Here is a 21,209-nt window from a genome sequence, read left to right as displayed (position 1 = left end):
ATATATTTTTTTCTGGTCGATCAAAACAAATGTCACAACATCATGTAAAAAATTCTATAAAAATCACAAACAAAACATTTTGTTAAATTGTGGGTTATACTTGATATCGTGTTAATTAAATATTGGGTTATATATATATATATAGTCTGAAATCACATCGAACAAGTTAGATGTAACAATAAACGAAAAAGACAACATCATTAACAACAACAATGCGATAATAGATAATATTGATCATAACAAGATAAATGATGATATAACTGCTATGAAACAAACCGATCCCAATGACAATGACGAAGAAGAAGATGACGAGGAAGAAGTTGAGAAAACGGATTCGAATCTTTTGCTTTTAAACAAGAAGGGCAATATAGATGAGGAAATTGTGGAAAGTGTTTCCCAGTTGGAATCGGTTATAACAAAAACTATAGAAAATACCAAGAATCTAGAAGACATACCAGATATAGTAGTAGATCAAACCGAAGACGATATACTAGCGGAAGTTTTGCAACCCATTGAAGAAGTAGAAACGGCAGCTAAGAATAGCGTAAATCTTAATTTAAATACTGTCTACGAGAATGCCAATGATGTGGACGTGGATGATAATAATAGTAATGACTTTAATGTAGCAGAAGTCTTGGACTCTTTAACACCCTCTACCACCATAAGCTCCTTGACTACCAATGGCGGCCATAATACGCCGCTGGGGGTAAATGTACAAGAAAATTTAGAAAGTTTAAGCGACAGCACTACACCTTTTAGCTTGACCAGCAGCCACAGCAATAAAGACAATCATTTAGATATATTAAACTCTGCATCCTCACCATCATCATCTTCATCATCATCATCTACCACACATGGTCACTCTCATCATTTGTCTTCATTTGGTAGTAGTGATACACATCATCAACATTCTGTTACTGAATTCACCACCACCATCACCAATTCACATTTAACACCTGTTATTTTAACCGATACAACTACGACCACCACAACACCACTTGATTCCTCTTCTAACACTGCGTCTTCAGCAATTACATCATCGTCGTCTTCGTCCTCCTCCTCCTCCACCATGTTGTCAACTGTTTTGAAAAAGGTAATGTGTGTCTTGTTTTATAAAAAGCAAAAAATAAAATCCTTTAGCTAAATTTTTTAAAATTTCATAAAAAAGAAAACGCAAAAAACTAAATCGCCAATAAAAAAGCGTTGTTGTTTCTTCTTCTTCATTGATTACTTTGTTTAATCGTTTTAATTAAAATACTTAATCAGTTTTCTTGTTTTTTTTCTTGCCTACTATTTTGTATTTGTGTTATATTTTTTTTCCTTAAATATTTGTTGTCAAATTATGTTCTTCAAACTATTATACTTCCTCAATTCCTTAACTACTTTGTGTTATTTCTTATTTCGTTTCTCCTGTCCTTTTTTTTAAACAATTGGTGTGTTTTTTCTTTCCTCTTTTTTTGGTATTACCTTAATAAATACATATTTCGTATAAAATACAAAATCTATTTTTATATCCTTACTATTGTGTATAATTTCTTTATGTAATTGTCCTTTAATTTTGTAAAAATTTATTATCTGTCCTTCTATTTTTTGGAAAAATGTTTTTATTACATTTATTTCTACTCAAAACGTTTCCATTGATGTATAGCGTATTATGTTTAATTTACAAAATATATAACACTTTGTATAACAGTTATACATATTACGTATAGGTATTAATTAAAACATAAACAAACATATGTTATAAATTATAATAGTTATGTAAAATCTAAAATTTATACAAAGTTTATTTTAACCTATGTATATATTTTTTGAAACTTTGATCGCCAGAGCTTAACGAACTTTAATATAAAACGATTTGTTAGTTCACCGAATTGTCCATCTCATGTTCGAACAAGTCTTTGAGCTGTCGGTTTTTGGTCTTATTTTATCGGTCACGCATCTAATTTGAGAAACACTGTTTATATTCCTAAAAATATTGTCTATATAAACCCAGTTCATGTCACTAAATTTTGTCTACTGCACTATTTAGGACAGAATCTTAAATTTTAAAGTAATCATTTTAGGGATTTATGTCAAGTTCACACTCTCTTTCCCAAATAACGAGTCAAAGAAATGACAACTTTAAAAACGGGAATTATATATCCGAGTCCTTATATCAAATACTTTGGAATCTACACGACATTACGACTAATTCAAGAATGTTGAAAGTTTCTTTAAGTAATGTCAAACTTGGAAGTGATCTGGGTACCTGATTGTTCTGACAAAGTTCAGGCCAAAGTTCGCGAAATCGAATGTCTCTTGACAATATGACAAACTTATAGTTACTCTGGCTACTTTGTTCATTCAAAATTTCTTGGTCTTCAGGAAGAGTAAATTCACGCATTAGTTGTAGTTCTTGTTTCATAATGTTATTCATATAAATAACTAGTACTCAACAGGTCTACTCAGACATTATTTGGAAAGGGAATTCCCGAATGAATTCCAGTAATTCCAATAACTGTGATAAAGTTACTATGAAACCCCTATATGGTGTCTACAAGACATTAAAACTAGTTTGCGAATGTTGAACATCGCTTGACAAGATGATGAACTTGTAGTTACTCTGTTTTAGGCCAATATTCTTAATCTCTAGAAAGATTAAATTCACGCTTTAGACGAAGTTCGTTTGTAAATTTTGCAAACCATATAAATAGCGAGTACTCAGATATCGTTTTGACTTAGACATCATTTGGTCAGAGAATATCCGAATGAGTCAGGAATGTCAGCAATCGAAGTAAACTTAATATCAAATATCTACCTGTGTCTAAACGACATTAAAACTTGTTCGCGAATATCGAATGTCTTTTGACTCTGGGTATTAGATCATTCGGATAAAGTTGCGGCCAAAGTTCTTGGTCTCCAGGAAGAGTAAACTCAAACATTAGTCGGAGTTCGTTTCTTATTCTCTAAATCATATAAACAGCGGGTACTCAACGGTCCTACTCAAACATCATTTGGACGGTGAATGTCCGAATGAGTAAGAAATGACAGAAACCGTAGTAAACCTACTATCAGGTTCACGCAACGGATCTACTCATAGCTGATGTTCATACTTGAAGACATCAAGGCAGACATGAATACTTCATGATAGGCATAGGTCCTTGATAAGACCCCCACGACTAATCTTAGTTGTGATAGGAGGGCTTTATATAATTTCTGCGCTTGTTAAAAGATTGATTGTTCCTTTTAATGGCTTCTGAGGAAATTGTCACAATGAAAACGAAGAGAAAACTGTCAAACATTTTCTCTGTCCATGTTTTACATTGTAGGTCAGACTGATCAGTTTTGGCCCGTCAGCTACGATATTGGTAATATAGATTTTGTTACGTTTGACATTAAATGTGGCCACATCGTGATGTGACTCCGGGTGAAGTCGGTCGCATCAAGATTAATTGTAGCTGTGGTGAGAGGGCTTTTTATAATAGATGCTTAAGCTAAGAGAAGAAACCCTTCTCTTAATAACTAAAGATGTCACAGTAAGGATGAAGAAAAATCAGTCCTTTGCCTTTTTCATGCTTAATTATGAATACAAAATGTTCAGTTTTGAACAGTCAGTCATTGCCTGACTTGTCGGATCAATCGATTAACAATATTCCTAATAGAGATTCGTTTATAAACTCTACAGTTAAATTCAGTTCTACATTGTATAAGAAGACATCGAAATATAACCCCGGGTAAACAGTTTATTAAGATCGGCAGCGTAAAGATTAATTGTAGCTGTAATGAGAAGGGTCTGTATAATAGGCCCGCAAGCTAAGAGAGTAAATCTTTCTTTAAATGACTTCCCCGAAGAAGTTGACTTAATGAAGATGAACCAAAAATGGTCGACCATCAAAATTGCTTCGTTTTGGGCATGACTTGGTGGAACTATCGAATAACGATATTCGTACACTAAAAAAACTGTTTTTGATGTTCGGCAGCCTAAAAATTAATCCTATTGTGAAACAATTGTTATAAATTTAACGATTTGGCACTAACTTTATCTTAAGATCAATAATTTGAAGGGATTTAGTGAAACTAAAGCGATTTCCGCAAGTGATCTTTATATGGGAACTATTTATTGTAATGGATCGCTCCAATTTCGGAATATTCATGAATTGGATGAAATTCATTAATAAGCTTTAATATTCAGTTTTAGGAAGAAGTTTGTATAGAAGATAGGTAATATAATGGACTAATTCTAATATAATCTGTTTTCGGTTAAAGTTATTTATTTAAATCAACTATTTATAGGTTGTGAAACTATAGATGTAAGAAATTCTAAAAAAATACATTTTTTGAAGACTTTATTACAAATATATATTAAAAAAACATGTGTAAGTTATTGTATATGAACACCTGATGCATAAAACTCCCCCCTTTATCAATACCCCTTTGCTTCAACACCTTTGTCTTACACAAGCCAGTTCCTAATATTCCTTGTTTTCTATAACTCTTACAAAAATGTAAAGTAATTTACACTTGTATCTATTACATACATGTAACCATGTATATGAATGTCATTTACATATGTATGATATGATTTACATACACAAACAAATTTACATGTATCTAGATACATTTGCTGCTTAACTTTCTTTTGTGTTTTTGTGTCATCATTATTTTTACGATTCTTTTTCGTTTAATGATTTTCAATTTACCCAAAAACAAACTCATGTTGCTCTGTGGCAAAACAAAATATTGTTACGTTTTACCTTTTAAAACGTTTGTTTATTTCCTTTTGAAATAAACTGGATTCTTCTTATTGCAAATAAAAGCGTCAATTTGTTAAAAACTACAACAACTCTTTATTTACACAGTTTTATACACAAATACTTTTATAACACAACTTATATAGGAGACTGTAAGGCTGTCTTTTTATCTTTAACACACGAAAGCACACTTGACTTTATTAACTTTACTCAATGACGATTTATTACAGACTGACTCATTTGGTGATTGCCACCGCTATTTATACATGGGCATCACCTTCTTTATATTTCCAGTTTATTCTGGCTCCATCATCTAGATACTTCTACTGATGTAAGTCAATGTTTAGTGGAGACACACACACCTCTTCAACGCTTAGTGATGCCACCCAAATGTTAGTCGCTAAGAAATTTCGGGAACTGGCCGTTAAAAACCGTTTAGTTTAAATGCAAATTCAATTTCGTAACAATATAAATAAAACCAAAATCCAAATACAATACAACACAACAAAACAAAACAAAAAAATCTGTATTTCAATGAATCTATCAACATGTATGATGTGTATTTTAAAACAAAATAGTATGAATTGAGTTCAAATTCAATGCCTAACGAAAGGACTTACAACTATAACAATAATAAACATAATAATGATGACGATGAAGTGATAGCTGTAGCTGGAATAGATGAAAAACAACATGAAGAACTAGAGGATTTTTCAAATATCAACAATAATGAAGAGATATTGAAACCGTTAACAACCATAATGACAATAACAGCAGTTACAACAGTGAAAAGCCAACAAATGACAGCCATAACAACTGAACAACAACAACAACTAGAGTTCCAACAGCATCATCGTCATCAATATTATTCCAGCAATAATAATAATAATAACAATGGCGATAATAATGTTGATGAAAATTCTATGGAAATTGCTAAAACAAAAGCAACAACATTATTAACCACTTCATCCAATATGGAGGCATCATTAGCAACAGCATCAACAACATCCTCCTCCTCATACTCGCTAGATATGTTGGCAATAGCAACGACAACACCAACAACAATGGCACCTTTTATGTTAACACCATCTTTGGAAATACTACAAACACCAACAACAACAACAACAACATCATCCTCCATACTTGAGTTACCAAATGAAAATGTTATTGAAATCAATATTAATGGCAAAAAGGTGAAAATTTCTATTTAACACCCAATCTCAATGCATTTGGCACACATTAAACCTTTTTGTATGTGTCAGAAAAAAAATCAGAAATTATAAAAAAAACCAAAATCTGTACCTCCAAACAAAACCTATTTTTTTTTGAAAATCTGTAAAATGACATTTAAAACTTGCTTTCATCAAGCTAAAAGAAAAGCATGCTTCAGCATGTTTTATTTTAAAATGTTATGAACTGAAATATCAAATTGAAGACAAATCTTTTTTTTGTTAGCGTTTATTTTAGTAAATTTAAATCTATTTTTTTTTTCTTCATTTTAAAACTATGAAAAAAGTATAATTTTTAAATTTATTTCAATTTTTTTTAATTATAATTTATTTTAAAATTATTTTTTGCACCTTACACTTGTTATTAAAATTACTTACTACTGTAAATACATAACAAATTTTGTAAGTTTTATTATAAATAATTATAATTATTTATTTTCATTTTTGTACTAAATGTTGGCTTTTAGTGGGCGCATGCTTAATTTAATTACTATCTACTCTTTCCTCTCAAATACATATTTCCTTTAACTTCTAAGAAATATGAAATATTAATATACTCAATAATTTTTTTTGCTATATACATATTTTTCCAGCTATAATTGAAGTTTATGAAAACTCTTAAGCATGAAATTCTTAAATATATAAAAACAAACTTTAAAGAATTTTTATTAAATTTTTTTCTTTTCATTTCTCTCTCTAAAACTTAATAATAAACCATAGGATGAGACCACTGTAGAACCTGAGGATAGTCAAGATGTACTCGGCAAATCTGTAAGTTGAAAATAAAGAAAACAAAAATTAAAATAAATCTTTAAAATGTCAACTTTTTATCTATTACAGTCCACCACTACTGTTCAATCTACTGATGAATCAAATGCTTCAGTCTCTGTTACTACTGTGCAATCGCCTACAACTACCATCAGCACTACTCAGGCTACCACTACACCTGCTCCCCCCACACCAGAAGTTGTTAGCTCTACTACTGCTTTACCCGACTATGTTGAACCAAAGATTGAAAATTCTCCACCCATGATTAAGTCACGTTTACAGAAATTGGCTGTTACCTCGGGTAAATCTTTCAAATTGTCGGTACCCGAAGATACTTTCTACGATAATGAAGATTTGTCGAATTTGCGTTTGGAATTAACCGATAAGGAAGGCCGTGAATTGAAATCGAACTCTTGGTTGCAGTTTAACGCTGAGACTAAGGAAATTTATGGATTGTAAGTGAAACAACTTTAATTTTAAACTATAAACTAGATTAAAGATTAGACTAGATACAAGACTATACCCTATAATATAGAATATATTATAGACTAGACTATAGACTAGACTATAGACTAGACTATAGACTAGACTATAGACTAGACTATAGACTAGACTATAGACTAGACTATAGACTAGACTATAGACTAGACTATAGACTAGACTATAGACTAGACTATAGACTAGACTATAGACTAGACTATAGACTAGACTATAGACTAGACTATAGACTAGACTATAGACTAGACTATAGACTAGACTATAGACTAGACTATAGACTAGACTATAGACTAGACTATAGACTAGACTATAGACTAGACTAGACTAGACTAGACTATAGACTAGACTATAGACTAACTATAGACTAGACTATAGACTAGACTATAGACTAGACTATAGACTAGACTATAGACTAGACTATAGACTAGACTATAGACTAGACTATAGACTAGACTATAGACTAGACTATAGACTAGACTAGACTATAGACTAGACTATAGACTAGACTATAGACTAGACTATAGACTAGACTATAGACTAGACTATAGACTAGACTATAGACTAGACTATAGACTAGACTATAGACTAGACTATAGACTAGACTATAGACTAGACTATAGACTAGACTATAGACTAGACTATAGACTAGACTATAGACTAGACTATAGACTAGACTATAGACTAGACTATAGACTAGACTAGACTATAGACTAGACTATAGACTAGACTATAGACTAGACTATAGACTAGACTATAGACTAGACTATAGACTAGACTATAGACTAGACTATAGACTAGACTATAGACTAGACTATAGACTAGACTATAGACTAGACTATAGACTAGACTATAGACTAGACTATAGACTAGACTATAGACTAGACTATAGACTAGACTATAGACTAGACTAGACTATAGACTAGACTATAGACTAGACTATAGACTAGACTATAGACTAGACTATAGACTAGACTATAGACTAGACTATAGACTAGACTATAGACTAGACTATAGACTAGACTATAGACTAGACTATAGACTAGACTATAGACTAGACTATAGACTAGACTATAGACTAGACTATAGACTAGACTATAGACTAGACTATAGACTAGACTAGACTATAGACTAAACTATAGACTAGACTATAGACTAGACTATAGACTAGACTATAGACTAGACTATAGACTAGACTATAGACTAGACTATAGACTAGACTATAGACTAGACTATAGACTAGACTATAGACTAGACTATAGACTAGACTATAGACTAGACTATAGACTAGACTATAGACTAGACTATAGACTAGACTATAGACTAGACTATAGACTAGACTATAGACTAGACTATAGACTAGACTATAGACTAGACTATAGACTAGACTAGACTAGACTATAGACTAGACTATAGACTAGACTATAGACTAGACTATAGACTAGACTATAGACTAGACTATAGACTAGACTATAGACTAGACTATAGACTAGACTATAGACTAGACTATAGACTAGACTATAGACTAGACTATAGACTAGACTATAGACTAGACTATAGACTAGACTATAGACTAGACTATAGACTAGACTATAGACTAGACTATAGACTAGACTATAGACTAGACTATAGACTAGACTATAGACTAGACTATAGACTAGACTATAGACTAGACTATAGACTAGACTATAGACTAGACTATAGACTAGACTATAGACTAGACTATAGACTAGACTATAGACTAGACTATAGACTAGACTATAGACTAGACTATAGACTAGACTATAGACTAGACTATAGACTAGACTATAGACTAGACTATAGACTAGACTATAGACTAGACTAGACTAGACTATAGACTAGACTATAGACTAGACTATAGACTAGACTATAGACTAGACTATAGACTAGACTATAGACTAGACTATAGACTAGACTATAGACTAGACTATAGACTAGACTATAGACTGGACTATAGACTGGACTATAGACTAGACTATAGACTAGACTATAGAATAAAGTATATATTAGACTATAAATTACACTATAAACCAGACTATATACTAGACTATAGGTTAGATTATAGTCCACATTAGACTATAGACTAGACTAAAGACTAGACTAAAGACTAGACTATAGACTAGACTATAGACTAGACTATAGACTAGACTATAGACTAGACTATAGACTAGACTATAGACTAGACTATAGACTAGACTATAGACTAGACTATAGACTAGACTATAGACTAGACTATAGACTAGATTATAGAGTACACTATAGACTAGACTATAGAATAAAGTATATATTAGACTATAAATTACACTATAAACTAGACTATATACTAGACTATAGGTTATATTATAGTCCACATTATAGACTATAAACTAGACTATATATTAGAATATAGACTGGACTATAAACAAGACTCAACTAAAAACTATACTATGGACTAGACTACCGACTAGATTATAGATATTTAAACAATATTTCTTTTCTTATATTTACAGACCTTTAGATGATGCAGTCTCGAAATGGCAATATCGCCTTACAGCCACCGATTCGGGTAATGAATCCGTAACCGAAACTCTAGAAATATCAGTGCAACAACATCGTGGTGTGCGTACAGTTAATCATGAAATTAATATTTCGGTTAAAATCAATGAAAAGAATATGCACTATATAGACTGGCAGATGAGCTTGATAAACGGTAGATAAACTTCTAACCTTACAAAAAAACTCCTTATTAATTTCTTTAATTTACAATATTCCAGCTATTGCTAATACCCTGGGAGATGCAAATACTAATTCAATTGTGGTGCGTGAGATACGTGCTAATCCTCAAGATCCCAACATTGCCACTTTGGTGTATTTCAATGAAACCCTGCCTACTAGTGAGTGTCCCGAGCGTGAGTTGAATAATCTGGTTAAACGTTTAGATGTCAGTCGTCTCAGTGATTTGGTGCAACCCACATTGGGTATTAAATCTTTAACGGGTCAATTGATAGGACCTTGTCAGAAAACTGCCGCTGCTAAGCCCAAGACACCTACACTTAATGTTAAGAATGCTCCTCCGGTGCCACGCAATCAAGTGGATCGTGTTGTTGCTACTGTAGGTCATTTATTGGTCTACAAGGTGCCCAGCGATACTTTCTTTGATCCCAACGACAATGAACTTACCTTGAGTTTGAAAACAAAGGAACACAAAGAACTTAGTCCACGTCATTGGTTGCAATTCGATTCTAAGAATGATGAATTCTATGGCATACCCAAGAGTGGTGATGCCGGTTCCGAAGAATACATGTTGGTCGCTGAAGATGCTGGTGGTCTCACAGCCACCGATGCTTTGGTGGTGCAAGTTAATCATGCTCCCAAGAGAGACTTTAGTTTATACACTAAAGTATATTTAGCCATTAAACACGAACATTTCAATGCCGATTTACAGCGTAAATTTGTGGAACGTATGGCTAGTTTGTTCGGTGATGCCTCCACACAAAATATACAAATACGTTCGGTGACAACTCTTCACGATTCGGATGGTACTGTTGTTAGTTTCTATAATACTACTTTACACAAATCGCATAATCGTTGTCCGGAAGATGAAATGGAAGCATTCCGTAGTGTTTTGTTCCATGATTACTCGGTGCGTGAACGTGTTAAAAAGGCTATGGGTCCTGAATTGAATATTACAAATATTCAAATTATTCCTTTGGGCAGCTGTAATGGTAAGATTTATGAAATATTTATTTGAAAAATTTCTAAATTTGTTTTGTTTTTTTGTAGTCCAAACAGATGTTACTCATCGTGAATTTGTTCCAAGTAAAACCGATGAACCTTTGCTGAAATCTACTTTCTCCGATGATTATATGTTTACAATCATTCTGCCTGCCATTATAATTGTTTCCATGATTTTAATTGCTTCAATAATCGCTTGTTGTTTACATCGTAGAAGACGTAAGAGCGGTAAAATGGAATTGGGTAAGTAGAAAACTGAAATAGTAAAGTTTTCTCGTTTAAATACTCCATAGTCTGGTCTACGGGCTGCAGTCTAGCCTATAGTCCTGTCTATAGTCTACATTCTAGTCAAGACATAGTCTAGTATATAGTATAGTCTATACTCTGGTCTATATGTAGTTTAGTCTACTTTGTAGTCTAGTCAACACTGTTATCTATAGTTTAGTCTATTCTCTAGTCAATAGTTCAATATATTATGTAGTCACTAGTCTACAGTTTAGTCTATAGTCTTTTCAATAGTATAGCCTATGGTCAATGTCTATAGTTGAATATATAGATTAGTCTGTAGTTTAGTCTATAGTTAAGTCTATAGTCGAGTCTATTGACTAGTCTGGTCTATAGTCTAGTTCAATGTCCGGTCTATAGTACAGTCTATAGTTTAATTTGTAGTTAGTCTATAATTTAGTCTATAGTCTAATCTACAATTTAGTCTATAGTCTAGTATATAGTTTTGTCTATACTTTAGTCTGTATTCTAGTCTATGGTTTAGTTTAGTCTATAGTCAAGTATATAGTTTGGTCTATAGACTAGTCTATAGTTCAGTCTGTAGTGTGGTGTATAGCTTAGTCTGTTATTTGGTCTATAGTAGTCAACAGTATAGTCAACACTATGGTCTACAGTTTACACCATAGTTTAGACTACAGTCTGATGTATTGCATGGTCTATATATAGCTTACTCTAGTCTAGTTCATAGTTTAGTCTATAGTATAGTCTATAGTTTAGTCTATAGTGTAGTGTATAGTTTAGTCTATTATTTAGTTTATAGTTTAGTCTGTAGACTAGTCTAGTCTATAGTTTAGTCTACAGTCTGGTCTATAGTTTACACTATAGTTTAGTCTACAGTCTGATCTATTGCCTAAAATAGATAAAATCTGCTCTATAGTTAGTCTGTAGTCTATTCTATAGTCTAGTCAATAGTCTTGTCTATAGTCTAGTCTATAATATAGTCTATAGTCTAGTCTATAGTTTAGTCCATAGTCTAGTCTATAATCTAGTCTATAGTCTAGTCTATAGTCTAGTCTATAATCTAGTCTATAGTCTAGTCTGTAGTCTAGTCTATAGTCTAGTCTATAATCTAGTCTATAATCTAGTCTATAGTCTAGTCTATAGTCTAGTCTATAGTCTAGTCTATAGTCTAGTCTATAATCTAGTCTATAATCTAGTCTATAGTCTAGTCTATAATCTAGTCTATAGTCTAGTTTATAGTCTAGTCTATAGTCTAGTCTATAGTCTAGTCTATAGTCTAGTCTATAGTCTAGTCTATAGTCTAGTCTATAGTCTAGTGTATAGACTAGTCTATAGTCTAGTCTATAGTCTAGTCTATAGACTAGTCTATAGACTAGTCTATAGTCTAGTCTATAGTCTAGTCTATAGACTAGTCTATAGACTAGTCTAGTCTATAGTCTAGTCTATAGTCTAGTCTATAGTCTAGTCTATAGTCTAGTCTATAGTCTAGTCTATAGTCTAGTCTATAGTCTAGTCTATAGTCTAGTCTATAGTCTAGTCTATAGTCTAGTCTATAGTCTAGTCTATAGTCTAGTCTATAGTCTAGTCTATAGTCTAGTCTATAGTCTAGTCTATAGTCTAGTCTATAGTCTAGTCTATAGTCTAGTCTATAGTCTAGTCTATAGTCTAGTCTATAGTCTAGTCTATAGTCTAGTCTATAGTCTAGTCTATAGTCTAGTCTATAGTCTAGTCTATAGTCTAGTCTATAGTCTAGTCTATAGTCTAGTCTATAGTCTAGTCTATAGTCTAGTCTATAGTCTAGTCTATAGTCTAGTCTATAGTCTAGTCTATAGTCTAGTCTATAGTCTAGTCTATAGTCTAGTCTATAGTCTAGTCTATGGTCTAGTCTATAGTCTAGTCTATAGTCTAGTCTATAGTCTAATCTATAGTCTAGTCTATAGTCTAGTCTATAGTCTAGTCTATAGTCTAGTCTATAGTCTAGTCGATAGTCTAGTCTATAGTCTAGTCGATAGTCTAGTCTATAGTCTAGTCTATAGTCTAGTCTATAGTCTAGTCGATAGTCTAGTCTATAGTCTAGTCTATAGTCTAGTCTATAGTCTAGTCTATAGTCTAGTCTATAGTCTAGTCTATAGTCTAGTCTATAGTCTAGTCTATAGTCTAGTCTATATAATATATAATTTAGTCTACAGTCTAGTATATATTATAGTCTATAGTCTGGTCTGTAGTTGAGTCTACAGTCTAGTCTATAGTCGAGTGAATTGCCTATAGTTTACAGTTTAGTTCCTAGAAAAATTTTCGTCAAACAATTTTAAATTAATATTTAATATTATAACTTATTAAGTCAAGACTTAAATACATTATGTTGGAATTAGTTTAAATAATTTCTTATAATCTATTTATTATAGGTGACGAAGAAGAACGTAAATCTTTCCGTACCAAAGGTATACCTGTCATCTTTCAAGATGAGCTCGATGAAAAACCTGAAATTGGTAATAAGAGTCCTATTATATTAAAAGATGAAAAGCCACCATTATTACCACCCTCATACAATACCTCAAATATGAATGGTACGTTAACATTTTCCCCACTCTCCCTCTTATAGTAGTTAGTTAGTTTTAAAATCATTAAAGTAATAAAGTTTAATTTTAGGTGATAATGATGTCGATGAATATGTTCCACCGCCAGCTGTTGTAGTAGGTGGTCGCGAAGCAAGAGGGAAATCACCGGCTACGCCATCATATCGTAAACCCCCACCATATGTATCACCTTAAATTTGCCGTAAAAATAACAACTAAAAAGGAATGAAAAAATAAAATTTAAGGCAAATAAAAATTTATATTACATACACAAAAAAAGGTTAAGTTGAAAAAAAGAGACATTAACAACAAATACAATAAATACTTAATAATCTATACATGGAAATAAACAAAAAAAATTTAATATATTTATATGGAATTAAGTGTCAAAAAAGAAAAAAACAATTTAAAATACTTATTATAATAATAATAATGATGATGATACTGTACTATACTATACTTATATATTTATAACTTATTGACAAAAACAAAAATTAATTTAAAAAAAACACCAATCACAAAAAAATCTACTTTTATAAAACATCTTAATAACTACTTAATTTAAATTTTAGAAATGAAGAAAACGAGAAAAAAAGATAAAACTTTTTTTTGTATACAACAATCATGTTCTTTAAAATTCTTTATATTTTTTTAAAAATGATGACAGGAAATTTAATACTTTAATATATTGAATATTTAGATATATATTTAAAAATATATATAATATTATATTAATAATTTGTATAATAATAATTTATAAGTTATAAACTAAGTTTATAAAATTTTCTAATTTTAACTATTTTTTGAAGTAATAAGTTTATTAAAGTTTACAAAATGAGAAAGTTAAAAAAGTTTTTAGTTTGTTTGTGGTTAAAAATTTTTGAATTGAAAGAATTTAGTTTAAAATTAAGGGGATTTTTTTTGTTTTGAACAAAGTGTTATAATATTTAGCATTTTTTTAAGGTTAAGAAAATTTTGAAAATTTAAAAAAGTACTTTTTACTGTTGGTTTTTAAGATCATATTGCTTTAAATAATGTTTATTTATGAAATTTAAACTACAATTTTAGATTTGGTGCCTTTTTGCCACTTCTAGTAAAAGTACCTTTTCGGTTCTTTAGTACTTTTTGCTAAAAATGCTTGTAAAAACTATATGTTTCAACTAAAATCTAAAACGAATGAATAATTTTTATGATTTTCCCCTTTTTTTGGCACTTTTGAAAAAAGTACTTTTTCGTCTTTTAACTAAAAATGCTGGTAAAAACCAAATTTTGTGCTTTAAACTTTAAATTAATTTTCAATTGAACAATTTTAGCAAAAAGGTTTAACATGTAAAAAAAGTACTTTTTGTGGTACTTTTTATATATTTTTTCCTAAATAAAACTTTAACAAAAATTGTAGTTTTTCCCATTTTTCACTTTTGGCAAAAGTACTTTTTTGGCCTTTTAGTACTATTTCAATAATTTGTTTTGCGAGAGCACAGATTTAATGATCAGGAACCTAAAATTTATTAAAAATGGTTAAATTTTAGCAAAAAGTATTAAAATCAAAACTACTTTGTTTTGCTATTTAGTACTTTTTGTGAAAAATTTTTGTAAACTATAAATTTTTGCTCAGAAACATAGATTTATTCTAAATTTAGCAATTTTAACGAAAAGTACTAAAAATTTAGCAAAAAGTATTAAAATTACAAAAAGCTACTTTCTTAATTTTGCAAAAAATCGTCCTAAAATAGGTATATTCTTTAAAAATGTATACAATTTTGTATTCACGACGAGATATTTCACTTTTTTGCACTTTTGATAAAAAGTACTTTTTTTTGGCAGTTAAGTACATTTTTAACATTTTTGTTATTTTATATATTTTGAATCAAGTTTTTCCATTTAGCACTAAAATTTAGATCTAAAAAGTTTTTTTTAGTACTTTTTTCTTTTTACCCATTTTGGAAAAAGTACCTTTTTTGGTATTTAGTACTTTTTAGAAAAATTTTTAAAAACTTTAAATTTTTGTTCAGAAACATTTATTGTTTTAAATTTAACAATTTTAGCTAAAAGTACTAAACTTAAAATAAGTACTTTTTGGTACTTTTTATATTTTTTTAGCAATAAATCGATAAAAAATAGGAATATTCTTTAAAAATTTATAAAATTATGTGTTCACAACGAGATATTCCAGTTTTTGGTGTGTTTTGATGATAAGTTCTTTTTTGACATTTAAGTACATTTTGCTCAATTTCGGTACTTTTTATATTTTGTTCCAAAATTTTCTATTTAGCTGTAAAAAATATTTGTAAACTTTAAATTTTTGTTCAGAAACATTTATTTGTTTTAAATTTAACAATCTTAGCGAAAAGTACTAAAATTAAAAAAGTACTTTTTTGGTACTTTTTATATTTTTTGGCACCAACACGCTCTAAAATAGGAATTTTCTTTAAAAATTTATAAAATTATGTTTTCACGACGAAATATTCCACTTTTTGGTGTTTTTTGACAAAAGGTACTTTTTCAGCAGTTAAGTACATTTTGTACAGTTTTCGTAATTTTGATACGATTTTGTTTTAAAATTTTATATTTAGCTATAAAAATGTTTGTAAACTGAAAATGCTTGTTCAGAAACATTTATTTGTTTTAAATTTAACAATTTTAGCGTAAAGTATTTAACTTTAAAAAGTACTTTTTTTGCTACTTTTTATATTTTTTGCACCAAAACGCTCTAAAATAGGAATTTTCTTTAAAAATTTATAAAATTATGTGTTCACAACGAGATATATCACTTTTTGGGAGTGTTTTGATGAAAAGTACTTTTTTGAAATTTAAGTATGATTTGTACATTTTTGGTACTTTTTATATTATATAACTAAAAACGCTGTAATAAAGTAATTTTCTTTAAAAATACTTAAATTTTATATATTGAAGTCGTAATATTTCACTTTTTGATAAAAAGTACTTTTTTGGGGATATTAACTTTTTGTAGAGAACTAATTCGTCAGTTTTTCTTTTACGAATTGATAAAAAATTATAGAAAGTATAATGACAATGATTATAACACTTGTTTCATATAAAAACTTTGAACTTTGAGGGTCCTTTTAATAATCATTTATAAAAGGTTTAGAGAACAAGTTTTATAAGAAAATTAGTTTTATAAACCTTTGATAAACAGTTATTACTAAGTCTGTAATGGTATTATTAATAATAATTTATACAAGGTTTATAAAAGAAATTTTGTTTTATAAACCTTTGATAAATTCTTATTAATAAGGCTGTAAGTTAAAAGCAGTTTAATACAAAAATCGCTAACACCCCCCTTAATAACAAACTTAATTTTAAAAAATTAAAATTATTTTTCAAAAATTAACTAAAACTTATTTTTAATTAACAAAATAAAAGTGGAACAAATTGATAAAGTTAATGTAAGGAAAATGTAAGGAAACAAACAAAATATATAAAAAAAGAAACTCGAAAGGTTTTGTAATTGAATAACAATCATATAAAACAACAACTAACGCCACCAACAACAACAACAAAAACCATTATAAAATAAAAAATAGAAACTTGTATTTTGTTTTTTTAGTTTAACTTAAAAAAAAAAGCTTAAATGAAAATATGAAAACAAAATTTGCTGAAACATCAAACTTAAAATAATAGACACTCTAATACTTTTACACAAATATTAAATATTTATGTTAAATTATAATAATTTGTTAAAAAAAAGAAAAAAAAACTTTACAAAAGATTTTTTTTTGTGTTTTATAAGTTAAAAAGAATGTGGAAAACATTGATTTGTGCTTAAATGAAGAAAAAAAAAAAAATAACTCGAAACTATTAGACAACCGCCCTATTACGAAATATTAATTTGTTTAAACTTTTTGATAACATTTATTAAAAAAAAAACTAAGAAAAAACAAAAAATATATTATAAATTATTATAAGTAAAAGTAGTTTGTATATGAAATTGATATGATGTAATTTGAAAGAAAAAGAAAGTGAATCATAAAACTTTAACTTTAGATTTAGTAATTAAAACATATTTTTTTTTTTATTTTGAAATTAAAACGCTAAAAAGCAAAAACCCCTCCATCATATATTAAACAAAAACAAAAAAGTAAACATTTTATATACAAAGAAATTTAAAAAAATAATAAAAAAAGTATTGGCATTAGTTTTTTAAGTTTTATTTAAAAAAAAAGAAAAAGTTTTTCTTTAAAGTGAAGCTTAAACAAATTGTAAATTTATTTTTATTATCTAACTAAACAACAACAATTCTTTTATTTTTTTTTTCTAAACAACTAAGTTTAACTAAAACAAAAAAAAACATAAACTGCTAGAAGTAGTTTTTTTAGTTTATTAAGTACAGTTTATATGAAAACACAAATTTTGTAAACCAAACTCACAAATTTACTTATATTTTTATTTCGTATGGCAACTATTTAATATTATCTCTTTTTAGCATTTTGAGCTTAATTTTATCTCTTTAGCTAACTGTCTCTCTAACTTATTTTTTATTTTCTTCTTTCCTTTTTCTCTCCTCAAGTCATATCAATTTTGCATTTAATGAGCATATATATTTATAATTACAGTTTTTAATTTTTTTGTTTAATTTTTTTGTAATTGCTGTAGTAGCCATTTATTAATGATTTTGTTTTATTTAATTATTTTATTTTATTAATTTTTTTCTTTTACACAAATTAACCATAATAATAAACAATCATAGTTAATCATATTTTTTATATAAATAAATAAGTGCATCTTTTTAAGTTTATTATTGATTTACATTTTTTTAAATAATGAATACATAACAATAATAAAAAACCATTATGAATATTAAACAACAAAAATAATAAAAAAAAAATGCCAAAGATATATTTTATTAGATTGTTTTTATTTCAAAATGAGTAAGATATGAAATTATTTTAAAAAAATATTTAAACTAAAGGTTTGACTTCAGTCTTAACTTTTAAAACATTTAAATTCGAATTCAAAATTTTTCGCACTAGAACCTTTTAAAGTTTAAACATTTCCAAAATAAGTACTTTTTTAGAATTAATACTACTAGATTACTTTTACTTAGTCCATTCACTAGTCTCGACTAAGGACTTGACTACTAACTGGTCTATTGGCCAAACTATTGACTAACTAGTCTATGGACAAGTGTATGGACTAGTCCATTGACTAGTTTATGGGCCAGTATATGGTATATTGCCTAGTTCATTGACTACACTATTGCCTAGTCTATTGACTAATTTATTGATTACTCTATGTATTAGTGTATTGATTCACTATTGACCAGTTCTGTGACTAGTCTATTAACAAGACTGTTGACCAGTCTATTGATTATTCTATTGACTAGTCTTCTTATTATTTAATGGTCTATAAACTAGTTCATCCACTAGTCTATTGATCAGTTCATTAACTAGTGTTTTTACTAGTCTATAACCTATTGACCCAATAGTCAATTGACTAGATCATGGACTACTCTACTAACTAATTTATGTACTAGTGTATTGACTAGACTATGGGCTAGTCTATTGACAAGTTATTTGACTAGTCTATAAACTAGACTGTTGACTTGTCTATTGACTAGTCTATTGTTTATTCTATTGACTAGTCTTTTACTATTTAATAGTCTATAGACAAGTTCATCTACTAGTCTATTGACCAGTTTATTGACTAATGTTTTTACTAGTCTATGGCCTACTGACTGAATAACCAATTGACTAGATTATGGAATACACTACTTACTAATTCATTGACTAATTTATGTACTAGTGTATTGACCAGATTATGGAATAGTCTATTGACCAGTTCTTTGATTTGTCTATTGACTGAACTGTGAATTTTACTGTTGACAAGTCCCTTGACTAGTCCATTGACAACACTATTGACTAGTATATTGTACAGTCTTTTGACTAGTTCATTGACTAATCGTTTTACTATTTTGTAGTATATAGGCTAGTTAAGTGACTAATCAATTCACAAGATTATGTACTAGTCTATTGACCAGCTCATTGACTAGTGTTTTTACTAGTCTATGGTCTATTGACTAGTTCACTGAATAGACAATTGACTAGGCTATGGACTACACTATTGACTAGTCTACTGACCTAATACATTGACTAATTTATATACTAGTGTATTGACTAGACTATAGACTAATCTATTGACTAGACTATAGACTAGTCTATTGAGTAGTCTATGAATTAGACTATTGACTGACTAGTCAATCGACAAAACAATTGGCGAGTCTATTATATCTATTTATATACAATTGACTAGTCTATTAACCCGTCTATTGACTAGTTCATTGACTTGTGTTTTTACTTATCTATGGTCTATTGACTAGTTTACTTAATAGTCAATTGACTTCAATGATTATTCATTGACTAATTTATATACTAGTGACTAGACTATGGAGTAGCATATTGACCAGTCTATGAACTAGACTATTGACAAGTCTCTTGACTAAGACATTGACTAGACTATGGAATAAACAAGTCTATTGACTAGTGTTTTTACTGGTATATATGCTATTGACTAGTTCACTGAATAGTCAATTGACTAGACTATGGACTCCACTATTAACTAGTCTATTAACCAGTTCTTTGATTAGTCTATTGACTACTAGACTGTTGGCAAGTCTAATGATAAGTCAATTGATCAGTCTATTGATCAGTCTATTGACCAGTCTATTGACTAGTCTATTGACTAATCTATTGATCAGTCTATTGACTAGTTTTTTTATTATAATATGGAATAGGCTTTTTAGACAATTCTATCGACCAGTCTATGGACTAAACATATTAACCTTTCTAATACCATTTACTGCTCTCAAATTGCTAACATACTCAGACTCAAATCAGATTGGAACCTGTTTTTTTTGTGACAACATAATCTGCAAAATTCCCTTCTGTTATTTCTTACTTAACAGGTAAGAGAATTCTATTCGAACCATTTATACCCACTTAAAACCTTGTCATATATTGATATCAGTTTCGTAAGAGGGTTTTTTACGGGTACATGGATCCATTGTGGACCGAACTTTATAGTATGTTGAATTTCTCTTAATACATTTATTGACATTAAAGTGATTTTTTTCTAAAAGGAATTATATAGAGAGGGTTGGGTTCAATATGAGCCAATTCTTATGAAATTTAGTAGAGAGATTTTGTTTCATAAAAAACTTGTTTGTGTCAAATTGCATTATTATTTACATTTCTAAGTCAGTAATGACCGTTATAGTCATATTCTGAAGAGGACCTTATATGGTGGTTAGGGTCAAATGTGGACCAATTTTGCCTACTTTCAATAGCAACATATTTTTGGGAGATTTTAGTTCTCTAACTCTTCTCTACAGATGGATATGTCTTAGAAACTTATAAGGTCTCAGAATATAACATACTCTTGAGGGCCTATGACCAATATTTCAATGTAAT

The 21,209-nt window shown here is 29.3% G+C and overlaps 1 protein-coding gene across 3 annotated transcripts in view; it reads left to right on the top strand.

Annotated features, from left to right (window-relative positions):
• Positions 1-14,085, top strand: part of LOC119608306 (dystroglycan) — a 32,464-nt gene extending 18,379 nt beyond the window's left edge. The window contains exons 6-13 of one of the 3 annotated variants that reach the window (XM_037962676.1): positions 146-1,093; positions 6,683-6,733; positions 6,803-7,185; positions 9,736-9,935; positions 10,000-10,950; positions 11,009-11,203; positions 13,612-13,773; positions 13,845-14,085. In XM_037962676.1, coding sequence (XP_037818604.1) covers positions 146-1,093; positions 6,683-6,733; positions 6,803-7,185; positions 9,736-9,935; positions 10,000-10,950; positions 11,009-11,203; positions 13,612-13,773; positions 13,845-13,849 — 2,895 coding nt within the window. In that variant the 3' untranslated portion in view covers positions 13,850-14,085. The remainder of the gene's footprint in view (positions 1-145; positions 1,094-6,682; positions 6,734-6,802; positions 7,186-9,735; positions 9,936-9,999; positions 10,951-11,008; positions 11,204-13,611; positions 13,774-13,844) is intronic. The other 2 variants (XM_037962675.1, XM_037962678.1) reach the window with 2 other exon arrangements.
• Positions 14,086-21,209: the final 7,124 nt, after the last annotated feature.

Source organism: Lucilia sericata, unplaced genomic scaffold, assembly GCF_015586225.1.
Source record: "Lucilia sericata isolate MDLA Ls3-8-SP2 unplaced genomic scaffold, ASM1558622v1 Contig000819F_arrow, whole genome shotgun sequence".
Classification (NCBI taxonomy): domain Eukaryota; kingdom Metazoa; phylum Arthropoda; class Insecta; order Diptera; family Calliphoridae; genus Lucilia; species Lucilia sericata.
This window is presented reverse-complemented; position numbering and strand designations above follow the sequence as displayed.